The 26,096-nt window shown below is 34.5% G+C and overlaps 3 protein-coding genes and 3 long non-coding RNA genes across 9 annotated transcripts; 2 read left to right on the forward strand and 4 right to left on the reverse strand.

The window, feature by feature from the left end:
• Positions 1-6,048: 6,048 nt before the first annotated feature.
• Positions 6,049-7,816, reverse strand: LOC140181188 (uncharacterized). The gene is made up of 2 exons (XR_011876027.1): positions 6,589-7,816; positions 6,049-6,501 (listed from the first exon to the last, which is right to left on the reverse strand). It is a non-coding gene; the product is annotated as an uncharacterized lncRNA (long non-coding RNA).
• A 632-nt stretch (positions 7,817-8,448) lies between these two features.
• On the reverse strand, positions 8,449-10,099 carry LOC112771360 (uncharacterized). Its single transcript, XR_011876028.1, has 2 exons — positions 9,714-10,099; positions 8,449-9,192 (listed from the first exon to the last, which is right to left on the reverse strand). It is a non-coding gene; the product is annotated as an uncharacterized lncRNA (long non-coding RNA).
• Positions 10,100-10,403: 304 nt separating this feature from the next.
• On the reverse strand, positions 10,404-16,481 carry LOC112771807 (uncharacterized). Of its 3 annotated transcripts, none has more exons than XR_011876594.1 (4): positions 15,874-16,481; positions 13,836-14,070; positions 13,641-13,747; positions 10,404-10,693 (listed from the first exon to the last, which is right to left on the reverse strand). It is a non-coding gene; the product is annotated as an uncharacterized lncRNA (long non-coding RNA). The 3 variants fall into 3 exon arrangements; XR_011876595.1 differs by lacking the exon at positions 10,404-10,693 and adding an exon at positions 12,778-12,828; XR_003187210.3 differs by lacking the exon at positions 10,404-10,693 and adding an exon at positions 12,873-13,356.
• Positions 16,482-17,600: 1,119 nt separating this feature from the next.
• Positions 17,601-19,606, forward strand: LOC112770563 (uncharacterized). Its single transcript, XM_072225116.1, has 5 exons — positions 17,601-17,823; positions 18,050-18,149; positions 18,570-18,669; positions 18,915-19,000; positions 19,324-19,606. The coding sequence occupies exons 1-5, from the start codon at positions 17,601-17,603 to the stop codon at positions 19,604-19,606; spliced, it is 792 nt and encodes a 263-aa protein (XP_072081217.1).
• A 1,235-nt stretch (positions 19,607-20,841) lies between these two features.
• On the reverse strand, positions 20,842-23,149 carry LOC112771668 (ATP synthase subunit b', chloroplastic). The gene has a single exon (XM_025816469.3). The coding sequence runs from the start codon at positions 21,705-21,707 to the stop codon at positions 21,027-21,029; it is 681 nt and encodes a 226-aa protein (XP_025672254.1). The 5' UTR covers positions 21,708-23,149; the 3' UTR covers positions 20,842-21,026.
• On the forward strand, positions 22,959-26,061 carry LOC112772446 (G-type lectin S-receptor-like serine/threonine-protein kinase At4g27290). 2 transcript variants are annotated; one of them, XM_025817386.2, is made up of 6 exons: positions 22,959-24,405; positions 24,512-24,651; positions 24,756-24,966; positions 25,066-25,303; positions 25,387-25,537; positions 25,621-26,061. In XM_025817386.2, the coding sequence occupies exons 1-6, from the start codon at positions 22,959-22,961 to the stop codon at positions 25,915-25,917; spliced, it is 2,484 nt and encodes an 827-aa protein (XP_025673171.1). In that variant the 3' UTR covers positions 25,918-26,061. The 2 variants fall into 2 exon arrangements, with proteins under 2 accessions (XP_025673171.1, XP_025673172.1); XM_025817387.3 differs by lacking the exon at positions 25,387-25,537.
• The last annotated feature ends 35 nt before the right edge of the window (positions 26,062-26,096 follow it).

Here is a 26,096-nt window from a genome sequence, read left to right on the forward strand (position 1 = left end):
AGCTATCATACTCAAGGTACGTTACATTACCATTCCTGTATATTTTCCACATTTCGAAATTGAAGAACTAGGTTTTACTGTTCTTCTACGTTGTTTTATGTTTTACTGTTCTTCTTGCTCTACGTCTCATTTTACAGTTTATGATATTCTACTTGTTCTAGGTTTTATTGTTATTCTTGGTTCTATGTTACACTATTCTTCTTAGTTTTTTAGGTGTTACTGTTCTTGTTGTTCTAGTTCTTCTGGTAACTGATTTTTGGGGGTATATTCCGTAGTTTGGTGGGTGTATATGAGGTAATTTGTTGGGTGTATATGGCACAAATTGTTGGGTGTATATTTCTGAACTGATATACTATAATAGTCAGCAGTTACAACTGTTCTTATATTTGCTTGTCTATGGGTGTATATTGATGCATGTTTGAGTGATATCTAACTGATATATATGGGTGTATCTGAATCATATCTATGGGTGTATCTTACTGATATCTATGTGTGTATCTGACTCGTATATATGGGTGTATCTTACTGATAACTTTAGGTGTATTTTTCATTTCAGAAAAAATGGCAGCAAGAAACCAACATGGAAGAAATGTAAGAACAAATATATGTCTTAGATGAAATCAGTTTTATATAATAAAAACATATCTGACTATAATTTTATTTTTGTTTACAGCAAACAAAAGACCTTAAGTGTGCAACACATTTGTTAAATGATAAATTCAGAAACATGAGTGAGGAGAAGAAAACGATTGTGAGGGATTTGGGATTCGGTGGCTTGATGCACATCCCACCACTAAGGGTGCATCACCAAGTGTTAAGGGAGCTGGCTAACAACTTCAAATTAGGGGAGAACAGACTGGAAACCGGATACGGTTCTTTTAAAATAACACCAAAAAAAATAGGTGATGCGCTTGGCATCAACGCAACAGGTAACTCGCTAAAAATTATAGGTGTGTATTAACTGACGCTTGGGTGTATTTTAATTGATGCTTGGGTGTATTTGAACTGATATTCATACTTTGTTGTTTTCCTTTTTGTAGGAGATCTATTTCCTCAGAAAGTCGATTATAAGAAACTTTCTGAGGATGACAAAGAAATTTTTAGAAGATTCCAGGGTAAGACCCTCAAAAGTCTTACAGATGAGATGATGGATATTGGCGTTGGTAACGAAGAGGATCACCTAATGTTCAAGAGGATTTTCATCCTCTATATACAGATGGCGTTCCTTTTACCAATGACAATAAACAAAATCTCGAATGTGCACCTGGCCCCAATTTTTGAGATGGACACCATAACAGAGAGAAATTGGGGAGGGCATGTTTTGAGTTTTATCGTCAAGGGCATAACCCACTACAAGGAGAAAAAGAAAAAGGCAATTGATGGCTGCCTCTGTGCCCTGATGATAATTTATTTTCATCTTTCTAAAAATAAAGGCAAGAAGATGGCTGAAAGACCGCCAAAACCCTGGATTGCCAACTGGAGTAAGGAGCAGTTGGACGAAAGAATGACGGCGGAAAGAGAGGAAAATATGGTAAGTGAACATAATATGTTGGGTGTATTTTATTTACCTGAATGCTACTAACTAAAATTTCTAATATTTCAGGGGATTGTAAAGATGGCGCAAACAATAGAGAAAATGAAAAAAATAGAGAAAAAAGAAAAAAAAACAAGAAATCAAAAAAACAAAAAAAGGAAGGCAAGTTCAACATCGTCTTCGGAGCAAGAAACAACTGATAATGACAGTTCTACCTCTGAGTCTGAGACTCAAGAAGACTCAGAGGATTCACCAAGAAAACAACCCAGCAAAAAGGGAAAAAAGTAAATACCATACTTGGGTGTATTTTCTTTATCGAGTTGGGTGTATTTTGTGGAACCATTTGGGTGTATTTTGTTTATGAAGTTGGGTGTATGTTGTTTATTAAGTTGGGTGTGTTTTGTTTGTTGTGTTGGGTGTATATTGTCCATTCAGTTGGTTGTATCATGTGCATTCATTTGGGTGTATTTTATATCTTTAGTATGTTCTAAATAATGATTGTTTGCCTTCCAGAATGGACTCCAAAAAAAGGAAGAAGAGTCAAGAGGATGAGGATTCTGATTCAGAATCTGAATCAACTGATGAGTAATGTTCTGAAATTATTACTCCTTTCTTTTGGCTTAATTATCAAGATTTCGTGTATTAACTGAAGTGTCTCTTATTAACTTATAGAAGCGAAGAATCATCACCGGTGAAGAAGCAAAAAAAAAAAAAAGAAAAGAAAAAGACACAAAGAACACCAAAAAAGTAAGCACTTCTTTGGATAATATTCTGTGATAAAATTAATTTTTTATTTCTGATTCATACTTGTTTTTCCACCCAGAACACAATCCAAAAAGAAAAAGATTATTGTTGAGCATTCATCTCCTGAAGAAGATCAATCCTATGATGGGTACAGTACTTTGTAAGCTATATTACCGTCTATCATCATAATTATTTTTGTTAACATCTTCTTTTATGAATGTAGTGACAGATATGAAATAGGAAGTGAAGATCTAGATGAATTGTTAAGGGAAAACAATGAAAAATCTGCTACAGAGGGGTATGTCTTGTTGGGGTGTATATTTCAGATTTTAGTGTGTTTTCTTTGCTAATAATTGTTTCTTGTTTCGCAGAGAGAAGGAAGCTGACCTGCGATCGACAGAAGGTCGCTATGTCTCCTCTGAAACGTAAGAAGCATTATTTAATAAAATCTTGTTATCATGATTTACCTGTATCATATTTTTTCTGAATAACATGAAATCTGTTTAGAATACCGGACGTGAACTTGGGAAGTGATGATCCTTCCTCTCAAGGACACACAGAACAAAGTAGTGTAAATAGGCCGGCAGAGAGCATGTAATTTCTCTTTCAACTAACCGTTACTTTTGTTCTTTTATTACCTTCTACTTCTAATTCTGTATATATTTTTTTTTTAGAAAAAAAAGCCCTTTATTATTTTATTCGAGAAAAAAAAAGGCAGGAAAAAAAAAGCAAAAACTGCAAGTATGTAAGTTCTCAAAAAACAAAGCCTGTATTCCTTTTGAATTGTTCGGGTGTATTTTTTGACTTTCTTTGGGTGTATTTTAGGTTGAGTCTGGTTCTAGAGTCAGCAAGTGAGCCGGTTGATTCGAATATAATGGTTGTGAGGGAAGAGACACCGTCGGAAGCGCTTGCAATGTGAGTTTTTCAAGAATATTTCAACCTTATAACCTTATTATTTTCAAAGGCGTTGTTAACCTTTCATTTTTCTTCTTGTTTAGAGTTCCGATTCAAGTTTTTGTGCCAGTGTCCCAAACAACCACTGTGCTGGAATTTGAAGAAACACTTAAGACAGATTTTGAACCAACCCCTCTACTATAAATTGAAGGAACTACAAAAACGTAAGAAATATTATTGGGTATATATTTGTTTAGAGTTTGGGTGTATATTGGGTTACAGTTCGGGTGTATATTTGCTTACAGTTTGGGTGTATATTGTTCCTGAATAGTTTTTTTTACGCCATGATTAATTTTGTGTAACTGTGCAGCACTCCTGAACCCCCCCAACAACTTGAAGAAAGCACAGCCACACTTCCCCCAGTTCCATCTAAAATGTAAGTTCATCAGAGTAAAATCAATGTATGGGTGTATATTGGGTTACAGTTTGGGTGTATATTTGCTTACAATTTAGGTGTATATTGTTCCTGAATAATTTTTTTATGTCATGATTAATTTTCTGTGCCGTGCAGCACTCCTGAACCCCCAAAAAACTTGAAGAAAGCACACCCACGCTTCCCCCAGCTCCATCTAAAAGGTAAGTTCATCATACCTAAATCAATCTTTACTTATCATCCGTATATTCTTACTCTTATAATACGTTATACATGATTACGCAGTTATCCAGCCGAAGAAGACGCTGCTGCGCTGATGATGATGGCACTGACAGCATCGTATGTTCCTAAAACAGATCCAATGCCATCATTCAGCCTGGACTTCACTGATTCAAGCCAAGAAGAAGCAGCAACGCAGGAGGGAGCGTCAACGCAGGAGACAGACAGGGCAAAAATTTCAAAAACTGCAAATTTGCTAGAACAATTAGAGGATTTGGTACAAAAAATAGCAAGCAGTGCGGCGAAAGAAGAAAGTAAAAGTCCACAAATTCAAAAGGAGACTGGCAGAGAAAGTTTTGGGAAGTTTGAAACTTCTGCGGGAATAAATCAGAATACGGGTGATATGAAAGAGAAGTGCTACATCTGGGGGACGCGAGTGAAGACATACGCAGATGGCAGTACTAACGAGTTTGACAACGTGTGCACTCTGATTGCCCAAGATAAATACATTTTGAATAGAATGCACCTTGCATCGCTCCAGGCAGGAAGTTATATAGAATCTGAGGTAATATTAGAATAACATTAATGTTTTAACACCAAAGTTAACTGCAATGTTTATTAATGTAAATTGATTTCGGCATATATTTCTAGATTGTATCTTCCATGTGCCTCATCCTCAACCAGAAAAATGATAAAAGGTTTCAAGAACAAGTATACTGTCTCCCCCCTGATATTGTGGTAAGTGTTACTTCTACGAATTTTGGCTGTATTTTCTGTATTCCTTAGGGTGTATATTCTCTGATCAACGGGTCTGTTTTTGTATTCATTTGGGTGTATTTTTTACGTTCAATTGGGTGTAAGTTGTGTAGTCATTTGGGTTTATTTAAAGTATTCACTTGGGTGTATTTTCAGTATTTCATTTGTTGTTTCACAATTGTTGCAGAGCATGGCCGTTTCGAAGCACCCAAACGAGGAATTCATATCACCTAAAACCAATAAAGAATTCAAGGTGGAAGACTACCCAATGTTTATTCCCTTCATAGATGCAAAAAAATTAACTTCGCATCGATATGTGAGTTTTTATTTGTAAAATTTGTTAGTACCGTTCTTTACTTATATGCCAAATAAAATAACACACGGTTGAAATGTGGCAATCCTTCAGATTTTTGCGCCTGTTTGCTACTCAGGCCATTGGTGGTTATGGGTGATTGATACAACAAAGGGGAGATTTTATATACTTGACCCGCTACACAAGAAAGCTCCAAGCAATGAGAGAAAGCAGCTTAATAAATTCACTGTAAGTTGGCTCTGTGTTCTTTATTTTAATAGATAGGTGTATTTCAATTCAATATAAGGTGTATGTATGTTTTGCTTTGGGTGTAAGTATGTCTCTTTTGGGTGTATTTCATTCGGGTGTATTACTGATTTGTTTTGTTTTTTAAGGGATATGTAATTTCAAGAATTAGAGCATATGCCGGCAGGGCACCTCTGAAGAAAAAGGAGAATGAGTTGGAAATTAAAGCAACATACGTTAAAATCTCAGGCCAAAAATCAAGGTATAAATTTGTGACTCTGAACATTAAACTTTCCTAAATGAGATTTGTAATTTATTGCTATGACTGTGCTATTTACGTTATGAAGTGGCTTGATTTAATTGAGCCCGAAAACATTAAAAGGGCGAAGTATGAATGGGATAATTGGCCACAGGTAACTGTCTTTAAAACTATATAACTATGTATTACTTTACTGGAATTAATATTGTTGTTTAAACAGAATATACTTTTTAATTGTAGGAGGAGGTGGACCACTATAGAGTAGAATATGCTTCGCGGATACTATTCAGTGAAATGAATAAAGAGAGAGATCAAGCAATTAGAGCGAGTAATGCAATAAGACTGTCCAAGCCATCCTCAGTATTATTGAGTCCATTTTGTCAGATAAATTCTACTGATATAGAAACTAAGTAATCTAACTGCTAGCTAGTTTGTAAATTGAACAAATGCTGTAAAAATTTGCCATTTATAAACAACTTCTATTCAATGAAATTTTTTCCATAGTTAAACTGTCTGTGCTGTTAAACTGTCTATGCTGTATTCAAAAGCTCTGTATTACAGGTGGTAAAATATGAAGAAAAACATCAAGGCAGATCGAAATACAAATTATAAACTTTTACACCGAAAGGAAGTTTAATATACACCCAAGATTGCTTAAATATACACCCAAATTGTCTGTGCTGTTAAATTGTCTTTATTCAAAATGTATGAATTACAGGCACTATAATATGAAGAGAAACATCAAATCAAATATACACCCATAACCTGCGATTTTTTACACCCAAAGAAAGTTGAATATACACCCTGAGATCTATCCCCCTGATGCTTTGAGCCTAAAACCCTAAACCCTAAACACTTAAAACATAAACCCTTACCCCCTAACCTGTAAACCCTAAAACCCTGAACCCTAATATTATATATATGTATCTATATGTAGAATGTGAATCACAAGAAAATTCAGAAAAATACACCCAAAAGAACAGTGCTTTTACACCCATATTCTGTAACTATACACCCAAAGAGTTATCCCCTGCTCCTGGTACCCTGAAATGATAATTCATAACATGTCCTTAATATTGGCTGGAATTTGAATGCACCACTGATGCAGCATCAAACAAGTTTATCTGAATATAAGAAACTCACATATTAGCTAAACTATTAACGAGAAAAATAAACTCAATCACCACAAATTTAAAGAACATTACTTTTACCTCGCTTAAAACTTTCGTTTTCTTCTTCTTTGTGGCATTTGCGATCTGTTTGTCCAACTTTGAACCTAGCCTATTTTTTGGACGTCCTCTTGTTCGAATCCTTGGCGGGCTTTGAAGCTCGTTAACGGATTCCAAGTTGGCGTCTTCGTGGGATAAAGAAGATGTCCCCTTCCTTTTGGCTTTTAATGATTCCATCTCAGCCATGACGTTATCGTACGAACAGTGCAGAATTGCAGTCAGCTCCTCCGATTCGGATGCAAATATTTTGCGAACGAAAAACCAATTGGTCGAACCTCTTGCTTCTTGGCTCCAACAGTGGATTTTATAAAACAATGGTACCAAAGACAGGTTATCTGTCATTCATACCACGGTAATTGTCTGCAAATGCACTATCTAGATATTTCACAGAGAAGGGCAATTACGGGCGAATATAAAGGCAGCTTAAGCACTTGGATGGAAAATAAATTGAAGGATCGACCACCAACAATAGATTGGTGGTCCTATATCAAGGACGAACTTATACAAATATTCCAGCCCATTTTTGCAACATTGAAGAAGATGTTCTTGAAGAACGACTACCATTAGATTGAGTATCCACTCAATCAAAGTTGGATTTTCCAGGGGATAAGCAGTTGCGTGGTATCTTGTCCAATATGGAAAGCCGTAGGGTTAGTACTAACTACATTCAAGACAAACAACTGGATGATGTCAAAGCGCTGAGATCAATCATTTCCCATATTATTAACCTTCCTTTTGAAGCGGATAACAAGCCTCACATTATTGAAGTTGAAGAGCTTTGTTATCATCGACTCAATTTCCTCCCAAAAAAAATATAGTGACGGTATAATTTTTTGTCTTTTCTAATTGTGTGTGTGTTTTTTTTTGTTAAACTAACGTATTTTAATTTAGAAAAATTACCCCAGTGTTCTTTTGGAGCATCCACAGGAGAATCTAGTTCCTGAATACGGTCCACCTCATATTTCGAAATGGGAAACTCCCAAATATAGTTTTTGGTTATATTGGCAATTGTTTTTCACCATGGGCATTTAAAGAAAATATACATCTAGAATTATCTAGAATATACCACCGTCATGGAAAAGGCGGTCATGGAGAAAGCGGTCAATATTCTTCACATTATAGCATAGTAAAGTTCCATAGGAACTGCATGGAGCACTTTGATTTCATGAAAACTCAAGATGGAATGGTAATTGAAATTTTGTTTTGGTTGATTTTTAAGTGAGTTTGGCTTTGGCTGCAAAAGAATATATATATATATATATATATATATATATATATATAATTAATTAATTAATTAATTAGTATATAATAAAAGAATTTGGCTTTGGCTGCAAAAGAAAATATATATATATATATATATAATTAATTAATTAATTAATTAGTATATAATAAAAAAAATCAACCAAAACAAAATTTCAATTACCATTCCATGTTGGATTTTCTTGAAATCAAAGTGCTCCATGCAGTTCTTATAGAACCTTACTATGCTACGATATGAAGAATATTGACCGCCTTCTCCATGATCACCTTCTCCATGACGGTGGTATATTTTAGATAATTCTGGATGTATATTTTCTTTAAATGCCCATGGTGAAAAACAATTGTCAATATAATCAAAAACTTTATTTGGGAGTTTCCCATTTTGAAATATGAGCTAGTGGACCGTGTCCAAAAACTGGATTCTCCTGTGTATGCTCCAAAAAAACATTGAATTCATCCTCCACCTTATTGTTAAGGGAGTAATTTTTTTAAATTAAAACATGTTAGTTTAACCAAAAAAAACACACACAATTAGAAAAGGCAAAAAATTATACCCGTCACTATATTTTTTTTTGGAGGAAATTGAATCGATGATAATAAAGCTCTTCAACTTCAATAATGTGAGGCTTGTTACCCGTTCCAAAAGAAAGGTTAATAATATGGGAAATAATTGATCTCAGCGCCTTGACATCATCCAGTTGTTTGTCTTGAATGTAGTTAGTACTAACCCTACGGTTTTCCATATTGGACAAGATATCACGCAACTGCTTATCCCTGAAAAATCCAACTTTGATTGAATGGATACTCAATCTACCATGGTAGTCATTCTTCAAGAACATATTCTTCAATGTTGCAAAAATGAGCTGGAATATTTGTATAAGTTTGTCCCTGATATAGGACCACCAATCTATTATTGGTGGTAGATCCTTCAATTTATTTTCCATCCAAGTGCTTAAGTTGCCTTTATACTCGCCCGTGATTGTCCTTCTCTGTGGATATTTGCCCTTCTCTGTGGAATATCCCAGATAGTGCATTTGCAGACAATTACAGTGGTATGAATGACAGATATATTTGCCCTTCTCTGTGGAATATCCAGATAGTGCATTTGCAGACAATTACAGTGATATGAATGACAGATAACCTGTCTTTGGTACCATTGTTTTATAAAATCCATGTCCGCCTCGTGACTAAACTCATGAATCACCCACCGCCTTAAGGGACAAATGATTATCCTGACCAGCAAATCCAATATCTACTTTTTCAAATTCATCGTCTGTTGTCTAGATACTGATAATAAAACTGCCCAGCAGAAGCCATGGCTAAACCCTAAACAAAAATTTCAACAAAAAAATCTAATAACCAAGAATAATTAAATTAACACAATAAAAACAATATAGAAAAAGAAAAATAATAAAACCCAGCAAGAAGATCAATTAACACATCAACAATTAAATGATTAACAACTTAACAAATTAACTAATTATTAACAAATTAAGCCCATGGCAAGCAATAAGTGAATAACAAAGCATCGATCAGCAAGAACAACTAGGCAGCAGCAATAAGGTAATATCAACAATCCATAGCAAAAAAAATAATAATAACACCTAATACAACAGCAATTAAGTGGTTAACAACTTAACAAATTAACAAATAGCAAGAACAACGCAGCAACCAACAACACAGCAACCAGCAGCAAGAACTAGCAAGAACAACCAGACAATAGCAGAATAAAAAACTAATAAAAACACAGCAACCACAACACAGAAACCAAGCAACCACCACAACACAGCAGCCATCGACAGAAAGTGAAAGAACATAGGAAGGATCCAAGAGAGGACTACACCTACCAGAATCTGAGGCGCCAATGACGATGCTGGAACGCGACGGCCGGAACTGGAAGGCACGGCTGGAGGCGACGGCTGCAACTGGACGGCACAGCTGGAGGTGAGCACTGAGCACGACGTGAAGGTGACGGTGATGGCAGAGCTCGGCGGAATGGAAGTGAAATCGCGGCGACACGACTTCAAGCTCAGGGATAGGATGAATGGCGGAACGGAGGGATGGAAGAGGAGAAGAACCGCAGAAGTGAGGTGGCTCGCTGGGAGAAGATGAAGACGGCGGCGGATGGAGAAGAGGTGGACGGTGATGGGGAGTGAGAGCACCAATTGGGAGAGGGGATTCATTCAATTAGGGATTTTGGGTTTTTTATGTCTTTCATTTTTCCGTAACATCATGTCCTTCTACTAACTAAAATATACGGTTTAATTGTTGATATAAATATATATTAAAAATAAATTTAATAACATATATTTATAATAAAAATATTAGTGTTTGATTTTTATAGTTAATTTTAGTGTATAAATATTTTTTTGTAATATACAAAATCAATTCCTAAAAAAATTTTGATTGAACAATTTAATTTTTAATAAATTTTAATTATTAAATCAGTTTTTAATCATTTATTTTGTTAGATACATAAATTTATGTAAATTTTTTTAGATACATAAATTTACACGTTAAACTTTAGTAAAAAAAAATTACTCATCCAAGTTTTTTTTTTATTAAAGTTTATCTAAGTAGGCTCAATATCAACAAAAACTATTCTTATTAAAAGAGTATGATTACACGTGCAGCTTTTTCTTTTTTCTTCTCATGAGCGTCTTCTTCTTCGCTTTCTTCTTTTCACACTCGTTTACACACGGAGCGTCTTTGCTTTCTTCTTCGCGTTTCTCCTCCTCTTTCTTTTTCGCTTCCTTCTTCTTCGAGTATTTTCTCCCTATCGTCATTCTTTTGTTGTTGTTACTGCTGTATTTTTCTTTTTCTCTCCCTAGTGAAAAAGCAGTAGAAAGTAGGAAAGAAGAGTTTTAAATTGTGCATAAATGAACTGAAATTATATTTAGGATGAACCGAAAATTAAATTTAGAATGTAAACACATTTCAAAACAAGCACAGAATAAAATAATTGACTCAGAAATGAACCGAATTATATTCATAAATAAATCGAAATTATATTCAGAATAAACCGAAAATTAAATTCAAAATGTAAACTCTTTTCAAAACAAGTACAGACTAAGTGCCCCTTTATTTAAATACAGGACAAAACAAAATTATTTACTAATTGCGACACACAAACTCAATTCGAAAACAAGCGTACAAACAAAAATTGAATCATGAACAAAAAATGAGAAAAGAAAAGAAAGAAGAGGAGGAGGAGGAGGAGGAAGAGGTGGTGGTGGTGGTGGTGATAACTATAACGAAAGTGAAAAATAATAAAAAAGGAGGAGAAGAAAAAGAAGATGTAGCATCAGAGATGAAGAATAAGAAAAGAAGAATGCATGTGTGAATTTGAGTGCGAGGAAAGAAGAAGAAGAAGAAATACGTATGCCTGAATTTGAAACAAGCGCGGGAAAGAAGAAGAAGCGCGTTATATGCTAAAATTTATTTGGATGTGAAAAATAATTCAAAAAATTAGACAAATCAATAGTGTTGTCGTTATTTAATAAAAATATATCAACCCTAAAAATTTTTAAAATCTATATATCCATCCCATCGTAAAATTGAGAAGAACTATCCAATGTACGAATTGATTTACTTAACAGTATAAAAGTTTGATAACTTATTTGACGATTGAAATTTATTAAAAACTAAAATATTTAACTAAATTTTTTAAGGACTAATTTAAGATATTATTTTTATTTTAAGCTTTAACACAAAACTAGTTGGATTTTGGCTGAGTTCGACTAATTATTTTTTGGTTATTTTTTTATTCAATACTGGTTTTAAAAATGGCAATTATATATCCTTGTGGTTCGAACAGTCTTGTTTATCGATTTTTGGCTCAATAGATTGATTTAAACTGATTTTTATAACCATGATAAATAGATATATAGAAAATTAGATTATTTTTTAATAAATAACAAAAAAAATAAAAAATATCCTCTAAAATAACAATACTAGTAAAATAATAAAGTGATGTTTTAATTACTTTTAAATTTATAACATTTATTATTTGTGAGTTTTAATATCTTAATTCAAAGATAATTAATGGTGTAATTTTTTTTTAAATAACAATATAATTTTAGAGCAACCAAATCTCCAAAAAATAAGTACGAAAATAATCTTTGTGTAGTTTTATGTTTTTGTTTTATTGCATTTGATCTGATAGTTTCCTTTTCTATATATTATGATAACTTGGTAGGCGGTAATTTTAATTAAGAACTATGTGAAGATGCTTTTAATTATAGGTTATTCTGAATTTATTAGATGAACATTTTGTTTCTCTTTATTTGTAAGAAGGGAGACTAAGGATAATCAACATCAATTCACTTGTGATATTGCTTCTTTAATTTGTTATAGATTAGTTATAAATAACTAAAGTTATGATCAAACAATATACAGTGGTTTCATAATCCTGGTTGTCACTTGAAATAGGTATGTAGCGACCAAAATAAATACTGACAGTAAAGATTAATTTTCAGAGAATGTTCAAAAAGGAAAATTCAGTCACTATTACTTAAATACTTCATAGGAGGCATGAGCTGAGTTAGTTCTAGGTCGTTCTAAAGTACAGTGATGATTGTTGAAAAGTATATAAAGGACATGAAATGAGATCATTTTCGTAAATGCCTATATGGTATCGTTATATGAAACAATTACAAGTATATATGAACTTGTGTTAGCTACTTGTACTGGTTAATATTATTTTACTAGTAGAGAATTTTAATTAGTTCTAAGATGAGGCAGTAAGATGAGGTCATTTCAAAGCTTGATTGTGCATCTTCTGATGCAAAAGAAAGGAATGAATTGATTTGGACTTGCTACTGATACTTTGTAACATTCTGATTCTGAGGCCACTGTACCATCTAATATAGGATTTTTGTTCAGAAAATTCACCATCCAAAATCTCTGGCATATGATAATTTGACTTCTATTAATGCATTGAATCAGAATACCAATACTTCCCTAATATAAAGATCAGAAAAAAGTGCAATTTCAATTACAAGAAGTTACAAAAAGAAAGAAAAAGAATAACTTTGTATAGATCAATATCAGCCAATACAATAAAAAACCATGAACATAAGTCTGAGCAAGGGGCATAGATTTTCCCAGTCAATTGGCTTGGGTTAAAAGTAAAACTATTTTCATCAGTAACTTCATTGTTTTGGTCAGACAAATCTAGGCCTGAAAGATCTCGAGATAGCACCCTTTCAAGATCTTCATACTCACCTTGTGATGGCGATATTTCAGTTCTATCAACACTTGTAGGAAGGATATTAGAATTAGTATTTTCTTCTTCCTTTTCAAGTAAAGTCTGAGCATCACTAGAATTAGAAAACTGAACATGAGCAGAATCTAACTGTACATCACGTATTGAAGCATTTGTTATCATCAAGAGTTCCTGTCAGTGTCACTAGCCTATCATTCAGTCCATAATAATTATTATCCTGAGGAGATATCTTAATTCCAGCCTGAGATTCTTCAATGAATGACCTTACCAAAGGCAAGAATTTATGCTCTAAGCTTTCATCACCAATCATGTGTAATTTAAAAACAAAGAGAAAGGGTCCTACAATTAAGAACTCTCTCTTTTCTGACATAATTTAGGGGGAGCAAGGGGAAATAAAAGTTGGAACACCAAAGAACCACATGAAATCACAATACACCCAGAATCATAAATTAAGACATAGTAGTATGATAGTATCAACAACTACTTTTATTTGTACATATTTCAAAAAATTGTAAATAGATAACTTAATGAGGAAAAGCAATAGTACCTTATGGTAGCACCTCCCTTGCCAATTATACCACCACAAGAACCATTTGGAACAATGAGTCTCACTTTTGTTTTTGGCTCAGGATCATTTTCATCCTCACTTTGAAGCTAATGACACAAGGTAAATAACTTTCAGGAAATTGTAATACATGTTTTTATTTTCTTCATTACCAATCAAATTGACATCATAAATTACCTCACTGAGCAACTTAGACAGAATAAGTTCAACAGCTCTTAGGATTTCATTTATCCAGATACCATGATAATCCTATCAGTAGTCCCAGGAAAGAATTCATGGTTGTGTGATAACTGGATTCGTGCCCCAGATTGTGACTGAAAATCAGTGATGGTTGAACCACCCTTTCCAATAACAGAACCAGCTGCAGAGTTTGATACAAGAAACCTAACATATGTTGGCTTCTCTGCAGAATCTGCAAGTGATCAACATAATGTCATATAATATAAAATAAATAAACAATTAAGACATTTACATATTTACAAATAAGAGTATAACTTTTGGATGCAACAAGACAGAATAACTATTGAACATAATTTTAAGCTTCAATTGACCAGATTCTATATATGAAACAACTTGCCTCATCTTATGAGGGAAAAAAAACAACAATTCTTCCCTTCAACTACCACTATGTACAAAATCATTGCAAAAAATTCAAAACTACTTCCCACTTGCATAATGAGAATAATAAAAGGAAACCAAATCTTCAATCAACGTTAGCCAAAATAATAACAACCAGGACCAAAATATCCGGTTTATTAAAGAAAAAGTTGAGCTAAAAATAAATGAATAAACCCAGAGAATTTTCGAACACTTATGTTAAGGGTATACAATACTGCCTAGTAAAAGTTAGTTCCAGTTGTGTGCTAAATCGGTAATGAGATGCCGAAAGTGACCTAACTAGATTCAAACCAAAAGAGATCCAAATTTGACCAAAATAGAGTATATTTGGGAAACCTTCATTAGCTCCCTCGAAATTTAAACTTAAATGAATGAAAACAAAATGAGCAAAGGAACAAAAAATAAATGAATAAACAAATAAATAAATAAGCTCTCCTAGTTTCTGCCATCAATAAAAGTTGGTAAGCAACAACATATTATCTTTCTATGCAACTGAATATAAGCATATCCACTGAAATCTAAAGACCAAAGCAGAGAGATAACAAATAAGTAAAACCCAAAATCACATCCACTCAAAAACTAAGAGAACATGTGATAATGACATTGAAGAAATATTAAACCAAATATAAGATTGATAATGATAATCAACAAAGAATTAAATAGCAAGTATTTCCTTCTTTCATCGCTGTCTTAATTCCTTAAAACTCTCTGGTTTGCTCATCAATTTTACAGTGATAAACTAAAAGTCATTAAGAGAGACAAAAATCTGTTTAGTCAAGAAGGTAAAAACAATACAAATTTAAGCTAGATAAGTAACAAGGATCAAATTCTTTGTAACATTACATGCATATTTAAACCAAATGCCTATTTCTGCTATTGACTACTAGGAAAGAGTTAAAACAGTACTATTAATTTGGTTTCAACTTTCAATAGGCATGCAGCTTTTCAATTTTCTTCTGAGTTTTATAAAAATGATTTGTAACATGCTCTATGAATTATAATTAGCCAAACTTCAAATATTTAGAGTTGTATTACTAATTATGATATAAATGAAACACTCGTATATGAAATAACATCAAATAGCGTGCTATGGTGAATCATAATAGATGCAGTGAAAAATCAAGAATAAAAAATCAAAGAACAGAATCAACTCAAGTATAGAACAGGAAAAAATAGAAGCATTAAAAAATCATAACAAAAATCAAGAATCAAGAATAGCAACCAAGAGAATACTAGAGAATTGCAGAAAATATGCCAACCAAGAATCAAGAAATTTAAAAATCATAACTAAAATCAAGTACTACAATACTTAGTAGTTAAGTTACAGTGGTGATATCATTCAGATGCATGTCAATAAAAAATAAAGAACACATAAAAAAGCAACACAGCAACACACAAAACAGCACCACAGCAGAAGCTCATTCAAAAAAATATCACAACACACAAAAATAGCAACAGAGCAGAACTAGAGCTCATTAGTAATCAAATAATCATTCAATAAAAAATGAAAACACAAAACATTCAAATATTCAGTAATCAAATAATCATTGAACATGGCATAAATAAAAAATGCAGAAGAAGTTAGCAGTGAACTGACCGTCGAAGTCTAAGGTTTTTTTCTTGGTTGAGCTTCTGCTCTCTGAACTCGAAGGAAGGAAACTGGAATGGAGATGGGTTTTTCTTCTGAGCAGTCTGAGAAGAGGGGGCAGAATCGTGACGGAGACAGAGGCCAGGCGACGAACACAACTCAGAAGACGGTTTGAGTTGGAAGAATCTGCGACGACCAGACGAAGACGATGGTGACTGAGCGCCCGACGGACGGCGGCAGGAGCGCGATGGAGCAGATGATATACCAGGAACTGACGCGCCGAGCTCGAGGAAGAAGAAGCTGCGATTCTTGAAGGAGGAAGAAGCACGGACGACCAGACGACGATGGTAGTGCCTGAGAGCGACGGACGGCGGCAGTTCTTGCGGCGGTGGTGGAGAAGCTAGCTTTCCTGTTTCAACTTCCTTTTTTGATTTGGGGAGAAGCTGTTAAAGATAGGGGTTTAGAATGAAGACTGAAGGTAAGGGTAAGGAAAGGTCATCCGTGCGGGAACCAAAACGATGGCGTCGTCACAGTGACACAGATGAGAGAGATCGAGGAGCAAAAGGTTTCTGAACCCAAGGATGAAGAATAATTTTAATTTTTTGTTTTTTTAATATGTTTTTGTTTTGTTGTTTTAATTATTTAAAATTATAGAATTAGAATTAATTGAATTTTAAAATTTGATTAATTTAAAAGGATATTTTTGTCTAATCAAATAAAGGAAATATGTTTAAGTTTTTTTATAAAATTAAATAAATAAATATTTTTTTATTTAATTAAAAGGGTATTTTAATAAAAGTGGTGATATACTATATATTTAAAAAAAAAATTAAATACTAATGTAAAAAATAAATTAAACTTATTTTATTGTTATTTGTCCATATTTTAAACGTATCGGTACATATAAATTTATCATCATTTGTTCATATTTTAAACGTATCGGTACATATAAATTTATCATCTTAATATCAAATACCAAAATAAAAAAGTCAAATTGGACATAGAACACACTTCTATCACCTCGCAGGTGCGAGAAACCATCCATATTGTGGTGCACATAGATTACAACAATCTAATTCCCGTTTAAAAATTCAATTCTCTTTTTATGAAGTTTTTTTTTTCTTTTTAAATTTGGGGAAAGCTTTAAGAAGGCATTTTATCCGCCAACAATTTGCCCAAAATATTTGACACATGCGCAAAAACACTTGGAAAAAAATAATATCAAAAGGGTAAAATAAAATAAACCATCATAAGTTGGATTGATTTAGAAGTTAATTTATTAATTTATTAAGTAAAATTTTTAAATTCTACTTTATACATGTAATAATTTATTAATTAAAGATAAATTCTTAAATAAAATTTTGAATATTAGTGTTTGCAATGCTAATTTTTTTTGGTGACTATTTGCAATGCTAATCTGAAAGTACAGTAAAAAACCACAAAAATAAATAAATGACAGAACTAATACCAAAATAAATAAATAAGAGAACCAAAGAAGGCCGTTTAGACAGTTTGCGGCGCGCATAAACGGTTACTACAAGAGAGACAGTAGACACGTCAGCGTAACTGTCATTGCCGTCTTCATAACCTTCTTTCTCCCGGGTCATGAAAAAGCACTCTGAGAATGAAACTAACAACCTCTCTGCCCCACTCTCACTTGAACTGAACTGAACTGAACTCCATGACGTAACAAACTCTCTCCTCTTGCTCTCTCTCTCGCTCGCTCTCTCTCAACAATGGGAGATGATAGCAGGTTGATCATGGAGGAAGACAAAGATTTCCACTCTCTTGACAATTCTTCGCCATCACTAATACCGTCTCTGACGATGCACTTCTCTTCGCTGATGATCGACGTTGAAGATCGCAGCAGTATCGTTGCCACAAAAACCTTTTCCTATAACAAGCTTCCTTCTGAACCATTCACCCTCTCCATTCTCAAATTGGACGGATCTTGCTTCCGTAATTCGTTTCCCTTCAACTTCTTGCTTACATTTTTCTTAATTGTGTGTGTGTTTGTGTGTGCGCGCGCGCCCCTGTGTGTGTGAGAGAGGAGAGGAGAGGAGAGGGGAGATGTATCTTTCTTATTTTCCTTTCTGTGATGAAGTATAAATAATGAAATGTTACTTTAACTTAGATAGTGTACTGGATCAATTGTTGAATTGACGTGAGATTTTGATTGAATCAGATGTTGAAGTTGCGAAAACGGCAACTGTTGCAGAACTCAATCGTGCGGTGGAGGCGGTTTTTAGTCACACACCTCAGAAATGGCCAGAGGAAATACCGTGGTGAGTGTGTTACGTTGTTGTTGTCAATTTGTCATTGATGTAAATGAATTTTAATAAAATAACTTACAATTTGCACGATGATATGTAATTTCACTAATTTGATTGGTTTTGAGGATATCTTTAGTTCTCATGTGTTACAATTTTTTAAATATGTTGAGACTTGAGAGTTGATATATTATTCTGATGTGAAGTATTATGTGATTTATGATGAATTCTGATATGACGATGATCATGATACTGGAATATTGTTGGAACAAGTCACTCTCTGATCTTCAATTATTCAATTAAACTAGATGTCAAGTGTAATTTCCAATATAATATCTTCTTTGAGCAGGTGGTGGTGTTATGGTGTAGTTAATTTACCAGATTGTCATAATCTGTTAGCTGATTTATTATATTTCATTGATTTTTGAATTTTAGGGCTCATGTTTGGGGGCAATTTTGCTTATGTTATGAAGGACGTAAGCTTGTCATTGAAACAACTTATCTTAGAGATTATGGCATCAAGGATGGTGACCAGGTTAGTGAATTTTAAGGCTTACAATTTCAGTGAGGGCAGCTGGAATAGAAACATGAACGGTTAATTTATAATCTATGTTATTGAAAAGAAGTTTGATTAAAGTTGTACGTGAATATCTCCATGATTTTATTCAATTCTGATACATTGTTACCCTACTATTAATCCATTCATCTCAATGTCTGTTGTACTTACTCCATTCCTCTTGAGTCTTGACTCATGATATCTATATATTTTGGTCTGTACAGCTTCGTTTCATTCGTCATGTACCTAATACTTGTTTTCAAAGAAAGAGGCTAAAGAAAAGAGTTGTCAATCTGAAAATAAAAAGGAGGTACGAAAGTTTTCAATCTATGCAAAGCATGATTCAGGACCAACAGAACTCTGTTTGCCACATTATACTAGTTTATATAGTCTTGGTCTTCACAATTGCCTATGTAAAAGTCTTTGATGGACACAGGGGACAGGGCTAACAATTAATAGTGAGGCGCACTCCCAAAGAAGTTGGTCTTGGTTGGACTCAAACAGATAAATCTATCTAAAATAAAGTTAATGAATCTGCTTTTGAGTAGGCGTAGAGATGAGAATTGTTTAACTTGTCATTGTATATAGAATATTAGTTTATCTACTATCTTAATAAACTCTATAAATTGGAAGGTATAGGTCATCCTCCAAAGCGAATAGATATCAACAGAAACTACGATGTGGAGGTGATGACGACATTGGTTTCGATGAAGGATATCTTGTTGGCAAGGAGAGATTAACGGGCTTTTTGGGAGGTTTGTTCTCATACAACCGGATGGCAGTTGCGGAAAGAGCAAGAACTGAAAGCAGGGTTTGCCCCTCATCCATTGCTGAAGGTATACTTGGCAGTTTTAGGAAGATTAGAAGGATGTTTAGCTTTTGTAGGAGGCAGCACTACTATCGTAGGCATACATGATTAGTATAGTGTGTAGAGAGAATGATTTTTACTCGCTTGTCTATGAACTACTAGTGTAAACATATTCTTTGATTTTGTTTATGTGACAGTCAGTGGTTGAGAGATGAGACAGAAATGTCTTCGACGGAGAAATTACCATGGCTTATTCTTTGCTCTGAATATCATATATGCTCATGTCATTATGCAACATCTTAGCATGATGAATTGTATCGCAGTGAATTTCAAGCTTCTGTGCATAGTGATGTATATGAATGGAGTTAGGGCTCTCAAAGAAAGAACTGCATATATGGTACGCACATTTTCTACTCTCCTTGGGTACAATATAGAGGAGTCTTACAATTAAGGAAGAAAATGGATTCATGATGAGATTTCTCGAATATTGCATGAGAAGAAGAAATTCATGCGATGTTTGGAGTTTGATTATTTTTTAGTAAATATTATTTTGCTTAATGACTGTTATTACAACATGTCCATGAGCGAGTAAATAAAGCCACCAAAATCAACCACCAGTATAAAATACATGTTGAAATATAAATACACATTGAAAATAAATTAAACCACATATGTAGTTATACACAAATACATTAATAGCTTATTTTAGTGACTGATTTTGGTGTAAGAATAACATTTTTATATTAGTTGTTAATTATAGATAATAAGTACTTCCTAGTTAGTTGCTTCTGTTAGTCAGAGAACACGTTTGTTAACCACTAACAACTTTTGGCGCCTTTTCTAATTGTATACTGTCTATAATATGTCATTGATTGATTGATTATATCATCTTTTTTCCCTGTATTACATTATTATACTGATACCAATGTTAAATGGATTGATCCATCATAAATCTTTTTTCTTTCTCTGTAGCAGTAGTGCAACAGCAATCTATTTAATTTAACTATTTAAGCAGTCCACAGCCTACACACCTACATTCAAATTTTATTTTTCATCTCTTAAATGGGTTAAGCCGAGCTAACGCTGAAATTAGTATCCACAAAGTCGTAAAATTGGTAATTAGTTGATTTTTATCGATGCGAAAGAACTCGATCATCATCTGTGGTGAAAGATATCTAGACCCTAATACCCCAAAAAGGAAAGAGGGAAAAAAAAAAGAGGAGCTAAAACTGGTTGGATTTAAACCTCCCCAAGTCCCACTAACTTTTCATGTGTGCTGTGTGTAAATGCTAGCAATTAGAATTGTATGCAATAATAATTATCTATCCACAAAATCAAAAATGTAATTCAAGATCCTCAATCTATGATGAGATAATCCACAAGGGACTTCAGTTCTTGTTCTTAAACTGAACAGATAAACCAATCTTTTTTTGACATATTATTACATATATAAATCTCAAACAGAAAAAAGTTACAATATTTTCAACTCTTTTCTCGTGAGTACATTGAATCAAAAGAGAAGGCTTAATCAAACAGTGGGAAGAACCTTCTTTACAATTTCTTGGCTAAGAGCAGTTATCTGAGAATCAAGAGATTTGATGGTTTCTTCCTTCTGCTGCTCCAAACTGGCCAGAGCCTCTTGAAGCTCAACCTCCACCTTCTTCCTCCCTTCTGCAATCTTCTGCTCCACCTCGGCTTGCGTCTCCTTCTTCATCTGATTCAACGCCGCCGATATCTCAGCCCTCGCTGCCTTCATCACGGCCACGGCCTGCTCCTCCAGTTGTTTCACCTCCTCTGACGTGTCCTTCACGCCGCTCAGCTTCTCCCTAATGGCGGCATCCCTCTCGTCCATGAATTTCCCCAGAGGAGTGAAGTACACCTTGTCTAGCGCCACCATGAGGAGCAAGAACTCAACCATGATGATTGGAAGGGTCAGGTTGAAGTCAAAGAGCGCCGCCTTCTCGATCTCCGCCGCGAGCGACGGAGGCGCGAGCGCTAGAGATGTGGCTGCCAGTACGGAGAGGGATTTTAGGGTTTGATTAGTGTTTGGGATTGGGATTTGGAGGGAGAGGTTCTTGAGGAGGGGTAATTGGACTCTTGGGAGAGTAATGTGATTGCTAATGGGGAGCTTTTGTGATGGTGCCGGGGAAGGGGAAGTGGTGGAGGTTCTGATCAAGGATCTTGAGGAAGCCATAATCATGTTTGCCATGGCGGAATTGAATTGAGTTTACAGTTGAAATGAATTGAATTGAATTGAAATTTTAGGACTGGGGAGTGGTTGTGTGTGAGTGGCGGACTGAGTGATGGACAGGAGAGAAAAGGAGGATAGGGCAGAAGAGTATACGTGGAATATTTGCCACACAAATTGATGAGGTTTGTGTGATTGTGGCTCTCCAATGGCTGATGATGGAAATCTGGATATTGGACACTGAGTCACTGACGTACTGGTTTGAAAGGTTTGTATATTTTTGGTCTGTGCTTGGTACATAGTAACTAGGCCTAGTCCAACTTCAGCATCCACAGTTCACTCTGTCTAACTAGGCCCAAATATTCTGAATCCCATTGTATGTTCAAAACAAACATGTACAAAACCACAAAAAAAAAGACAACCAGAAAACCTATAGGCTTATTTTTTCTGTGACATACCTATAGTCTATTTAAACAAGAACAACCGATTGACCAAAACAAAAAAAACAAGAACAACCGTAAAGGGAAAAATAAAAATCCTTCTCAGGTGATTAGCCCATCAACCATTTATATGTGCCTTTTACGTTTTACACAATTGTGAACCGCGCTTCGCCACCTTTCAGGTATTTTCGTTCATTTGGTCTTGTTTTATCTCATACCATGAAATTTGGTAAAATATAAGTTTAGACCAAGTCAAGACCCCAAAAATATATTTTTGGACCAAGTCCAAAAACAAAAAATAGAAATTTCCCCCTAAAAAATAAAAAATAGTGAATTACACAAAATAAAAAATATAAAAGAATAAAAGTACATTATTTTTTTTAAATAACCTGATACAATTAAAATAAAAAAAAGTTAATGGGGACTAATTAACATTTTCCAACATCAATTTTTTAAAAAAAAATTGTTAATGAAATGATAGGAGGACAAATATAATTAATTTATAATTTTTTAAACACTAATTTTATTAAAAAAAAATTTGTAGGAATGAATTTAAAAAATATCTTATCTTTCAGACATTAATTTGATTATCAACCCATATTTTTTTCTAATTTTTATGAAGACTGACGGTTGGCTTCTAGGTCAATAAGGGCTGCTGAATTATGTAGTTCTTTTTATTGATTATTGAATTATGGAGTTGCTGACTTCTTGTAATTTGGTATTAACAAAAAATATGGAAAAAGAAGTGTAAACGTGTTCTGACTTCTGAGTGACTTCTACTTATGCCGTCTAAGTGAGCAAGTAGCACAAAAAAGTTAGAGCTTGGAATTCAATGGATATTCTTAACTCCATGATTATCGTTGCATACTTATTACTTGTTTCCTCTGTCACAGTTTCCATGGCAGTCAATGATTCAATAGGTGTGTCCAAGTCTATCAGTGATGATGGCAATGGCAAAACCATAGTGTCCAAAGATGGAGTATTTGAGCTTGGCTTCTTCAGCCCCGGCAGTTCAATGAAGCGTTACCTGGGGATTTGGTACAAGAAAATTTCCATGTATAGTGTTGTTTGGGTTGCCAATAGGGACAAACCCATCGATTTTGTCTCAGCTGGAATATTAACATTGGACATCACTGGGAATCTTATCCTTACCCAAAATGATTCTGTTGTTTGGAGCACAAACTCTCAAAGACAAGCACAGAATCCAGTGGCACAGCTCATGGACAGCGGCAATCTTGTGGTATGGAATCATGGGGGTCCAAACTCACAAGATATTTTGTGGCAAAGCTTTGACTATCCGTCAGATACGATACTGCCAGGAATGAAGGTGGGATGGGACCTCAAACGAGGTCTCGAATGGCGAATAACATCTTGGAAGAGTCCAAATGATCCAGCTCCTGGAGATTTCTCATGGGGTTTAGTGCTCAACGAATATCCTGACTTTTATATGAAAGGACGAACAACGCTCAACCGGTTTGGACCATGGAATGGCATTTATTTCAGTGGCTTCCGAGATCAAAATCCAAGCTCTGTTTATGAATTCACATATGTCACTAGCTATGATGCCAAGTTTCCCTCCAATAAGGATGAGATTTATTACACGTATACTTTAAAGAATACTTCTATCTTGTCGAGAGTCCACCTAGACCAAACTGGTGGCTTTAATTTCTATATTTGGGCAGAAGAAGATCAGCAATATTGGGAGCTCTATGAGATGTACTCATCCAGAGACCAGTGTGATGATTATGGCGTTTGTGGGTCAAACTCAAAATGCTTAATTGATGAATCACCAATGTGCCAATGTTTAGAAGGTTTCAGTCCCAAGTCACCACAAGAATGGGACATGAGGGGTTGGACAAAAGGATGTGTCCGGACTAAACCCTTAACCTGCAATGACATTTCCATCAATGACATTTTTGTCAAATTTGCAGACTTGAAAGTTCCAGATACTACACATACATGGTTGGATGAGAATATGGGTCTAGATGAATGCAGAGCAAGGTGCTTGAATAACTGCTCTTGTATGGCCTTTAGTAACTCTGATATAAGAGGATCATGTAGTGGTTGTGTTTTATGGTTTGGTGATCTTATTGACATGAGACAGTTCGATACTAAACAAACTCGTGAGCAAGATCTATATATTCGTATGGCTAACGCTGAGTCTCAAAGTGGGAGCAAGATGAACATAAGAACTATAGTTGCTATAACTATTCCAACATTATGTGGGGTGCTTTTACTCTCTGTTTATGTTGTCTACAGAATCCGAAGGAACCTTGTTGGTAAATCATTCTCTCTCTCTTTCCCACCTACACCATGACATTAATTTCTATATTTTTCTAAAAAATGCTATTTTTTTCCCTTATAATATTACTTTTACACTTTTAGAGAAGTCAATGGTCGGAGATAACATTGAAAAACATGTAGAGGATCTCCCGTTGTTTGCTCTGCCGACAATTAGTATGGCCACTAGCAACTTCTGGATAGAGAATAAGATTGGACAAGGGGGTTTTGGACCTGTATATAAGGTATGTCAACATTTTAGAGTTATAACCATAGTATAATCCAGTAATGGGTACTAATATTATGAGCATCATCTAATGTTTCTACTAAAATGAATGCGAGTGTTTAGGGAAAATTATCAGATGGGCGACAAATTGCTGTAAAGAGACTTTCAAGGAGCTCTGGACAAGGAGTGACCGAGTTCATAAATGAAGTAAAACTTATTGCTAAACTTCAGCATAGAAATCTTGTAAGGCTTCTTGGTTGTTGCATTCAAGGACAAGAGAAGCTACTAATTTATGAATACATGGCTAATGGTAGCTTAGACTCCTTCATTTTTGGTATGATATATCAAGACTATGGTTAGAATGCAATAATGCTTTATGAGTTCGACTATATAGTCAGTAGCTTACTAAACTTGAATATTCAATTATCAATAGATCACACCAAAGGAAAATTGCTGAGTTGGCCTCATCGCTTCCACATTATTCTTGGAATTGGTAGGGGGCTTCTATATCTTCATCAAGATTCCCGATTAAGGATAATTCATAGAGATCTCAAAGCAAGTAATGTTTTACTTGATGATAAGTTGAATCCAAAAATATCTGATTTTGGAATGGCTAAAGCTTTTGGAGGAGATCAAACTGAAGGAAACACAAATAGAGTAGTTGGAACTTAGTAAGTATCTCAATTCGTAATATCATTTATTTTCTAATATACTGTGTGTGGTGATTATTTTTTACAATAATAAATTTTTACAGTGGATATATGGCACCAGAATATGCAGTTGATGGATTATTTTCTATAAAATCCGATGTCTTTAGCTTTGGCATTTTATTGTTAGAGATTATATGTGGAAGCAAGAACAGAGCTCTTTCTTATGCAAACAACACATATAACCTCGTTGGTTATGTAAGGACTTAATATTGTCTTGTTTATCTATCTTAAATCAAGTTGAATGTTTGTTCACTTTCTGTACTTCTTTCATGATTCAGGCATGGACACTTTGGAAGGAGGGCAAGGCGTTGCAATTAATTGACTCCAACATTAAGGATTCATGCATTGACTCAGAAGTATTGCGTTGCATCCAAGTTAGTCTAGTTTGTGTGCAACATTACCCAGAGGATAGGCCTACCATGACATCAGTGATTCGGATGTTGGACAGTGAGATGGAATTGGTTGATCCTAAAGAGCCTGGTTTCTTTCCAAGGAAGGTTTCCAATGAAGTCACAAATCAAAATGAAATAAGCTTAAACAATGAGATAAGTGTGACCTCTTTAGATGGACGTTGAAAACTATATACCATTCATTGAGTCAATGCATTTACTACACTGCTGCAGTGTTAGTTCATTCGCTGCTACAACAGGATTGTGTTCTGAGACTAAAAATAACTGTTACATACTTTGGCAATATATATATATATATATTTAGGGTGATGGTTTCAGTGGCTAAGAGAAGGGGGGTTGAATCT

This window comes from Arachis hypogaea, chromosome 18, assembly GCF_003086295.3.
Source record: "Arachis hypogaea cultivar Tifrunner chromosome 18, arahy.Tifrunner.gnm2.J5K5, whole genome shotgun sequence".
Lineage (NCBI taxonomy): Eukaryota > Viridiplantae > Streptophyta > Magnoliopsida > Fabales > Fabaceae > Arachis > Arachis hypogaea.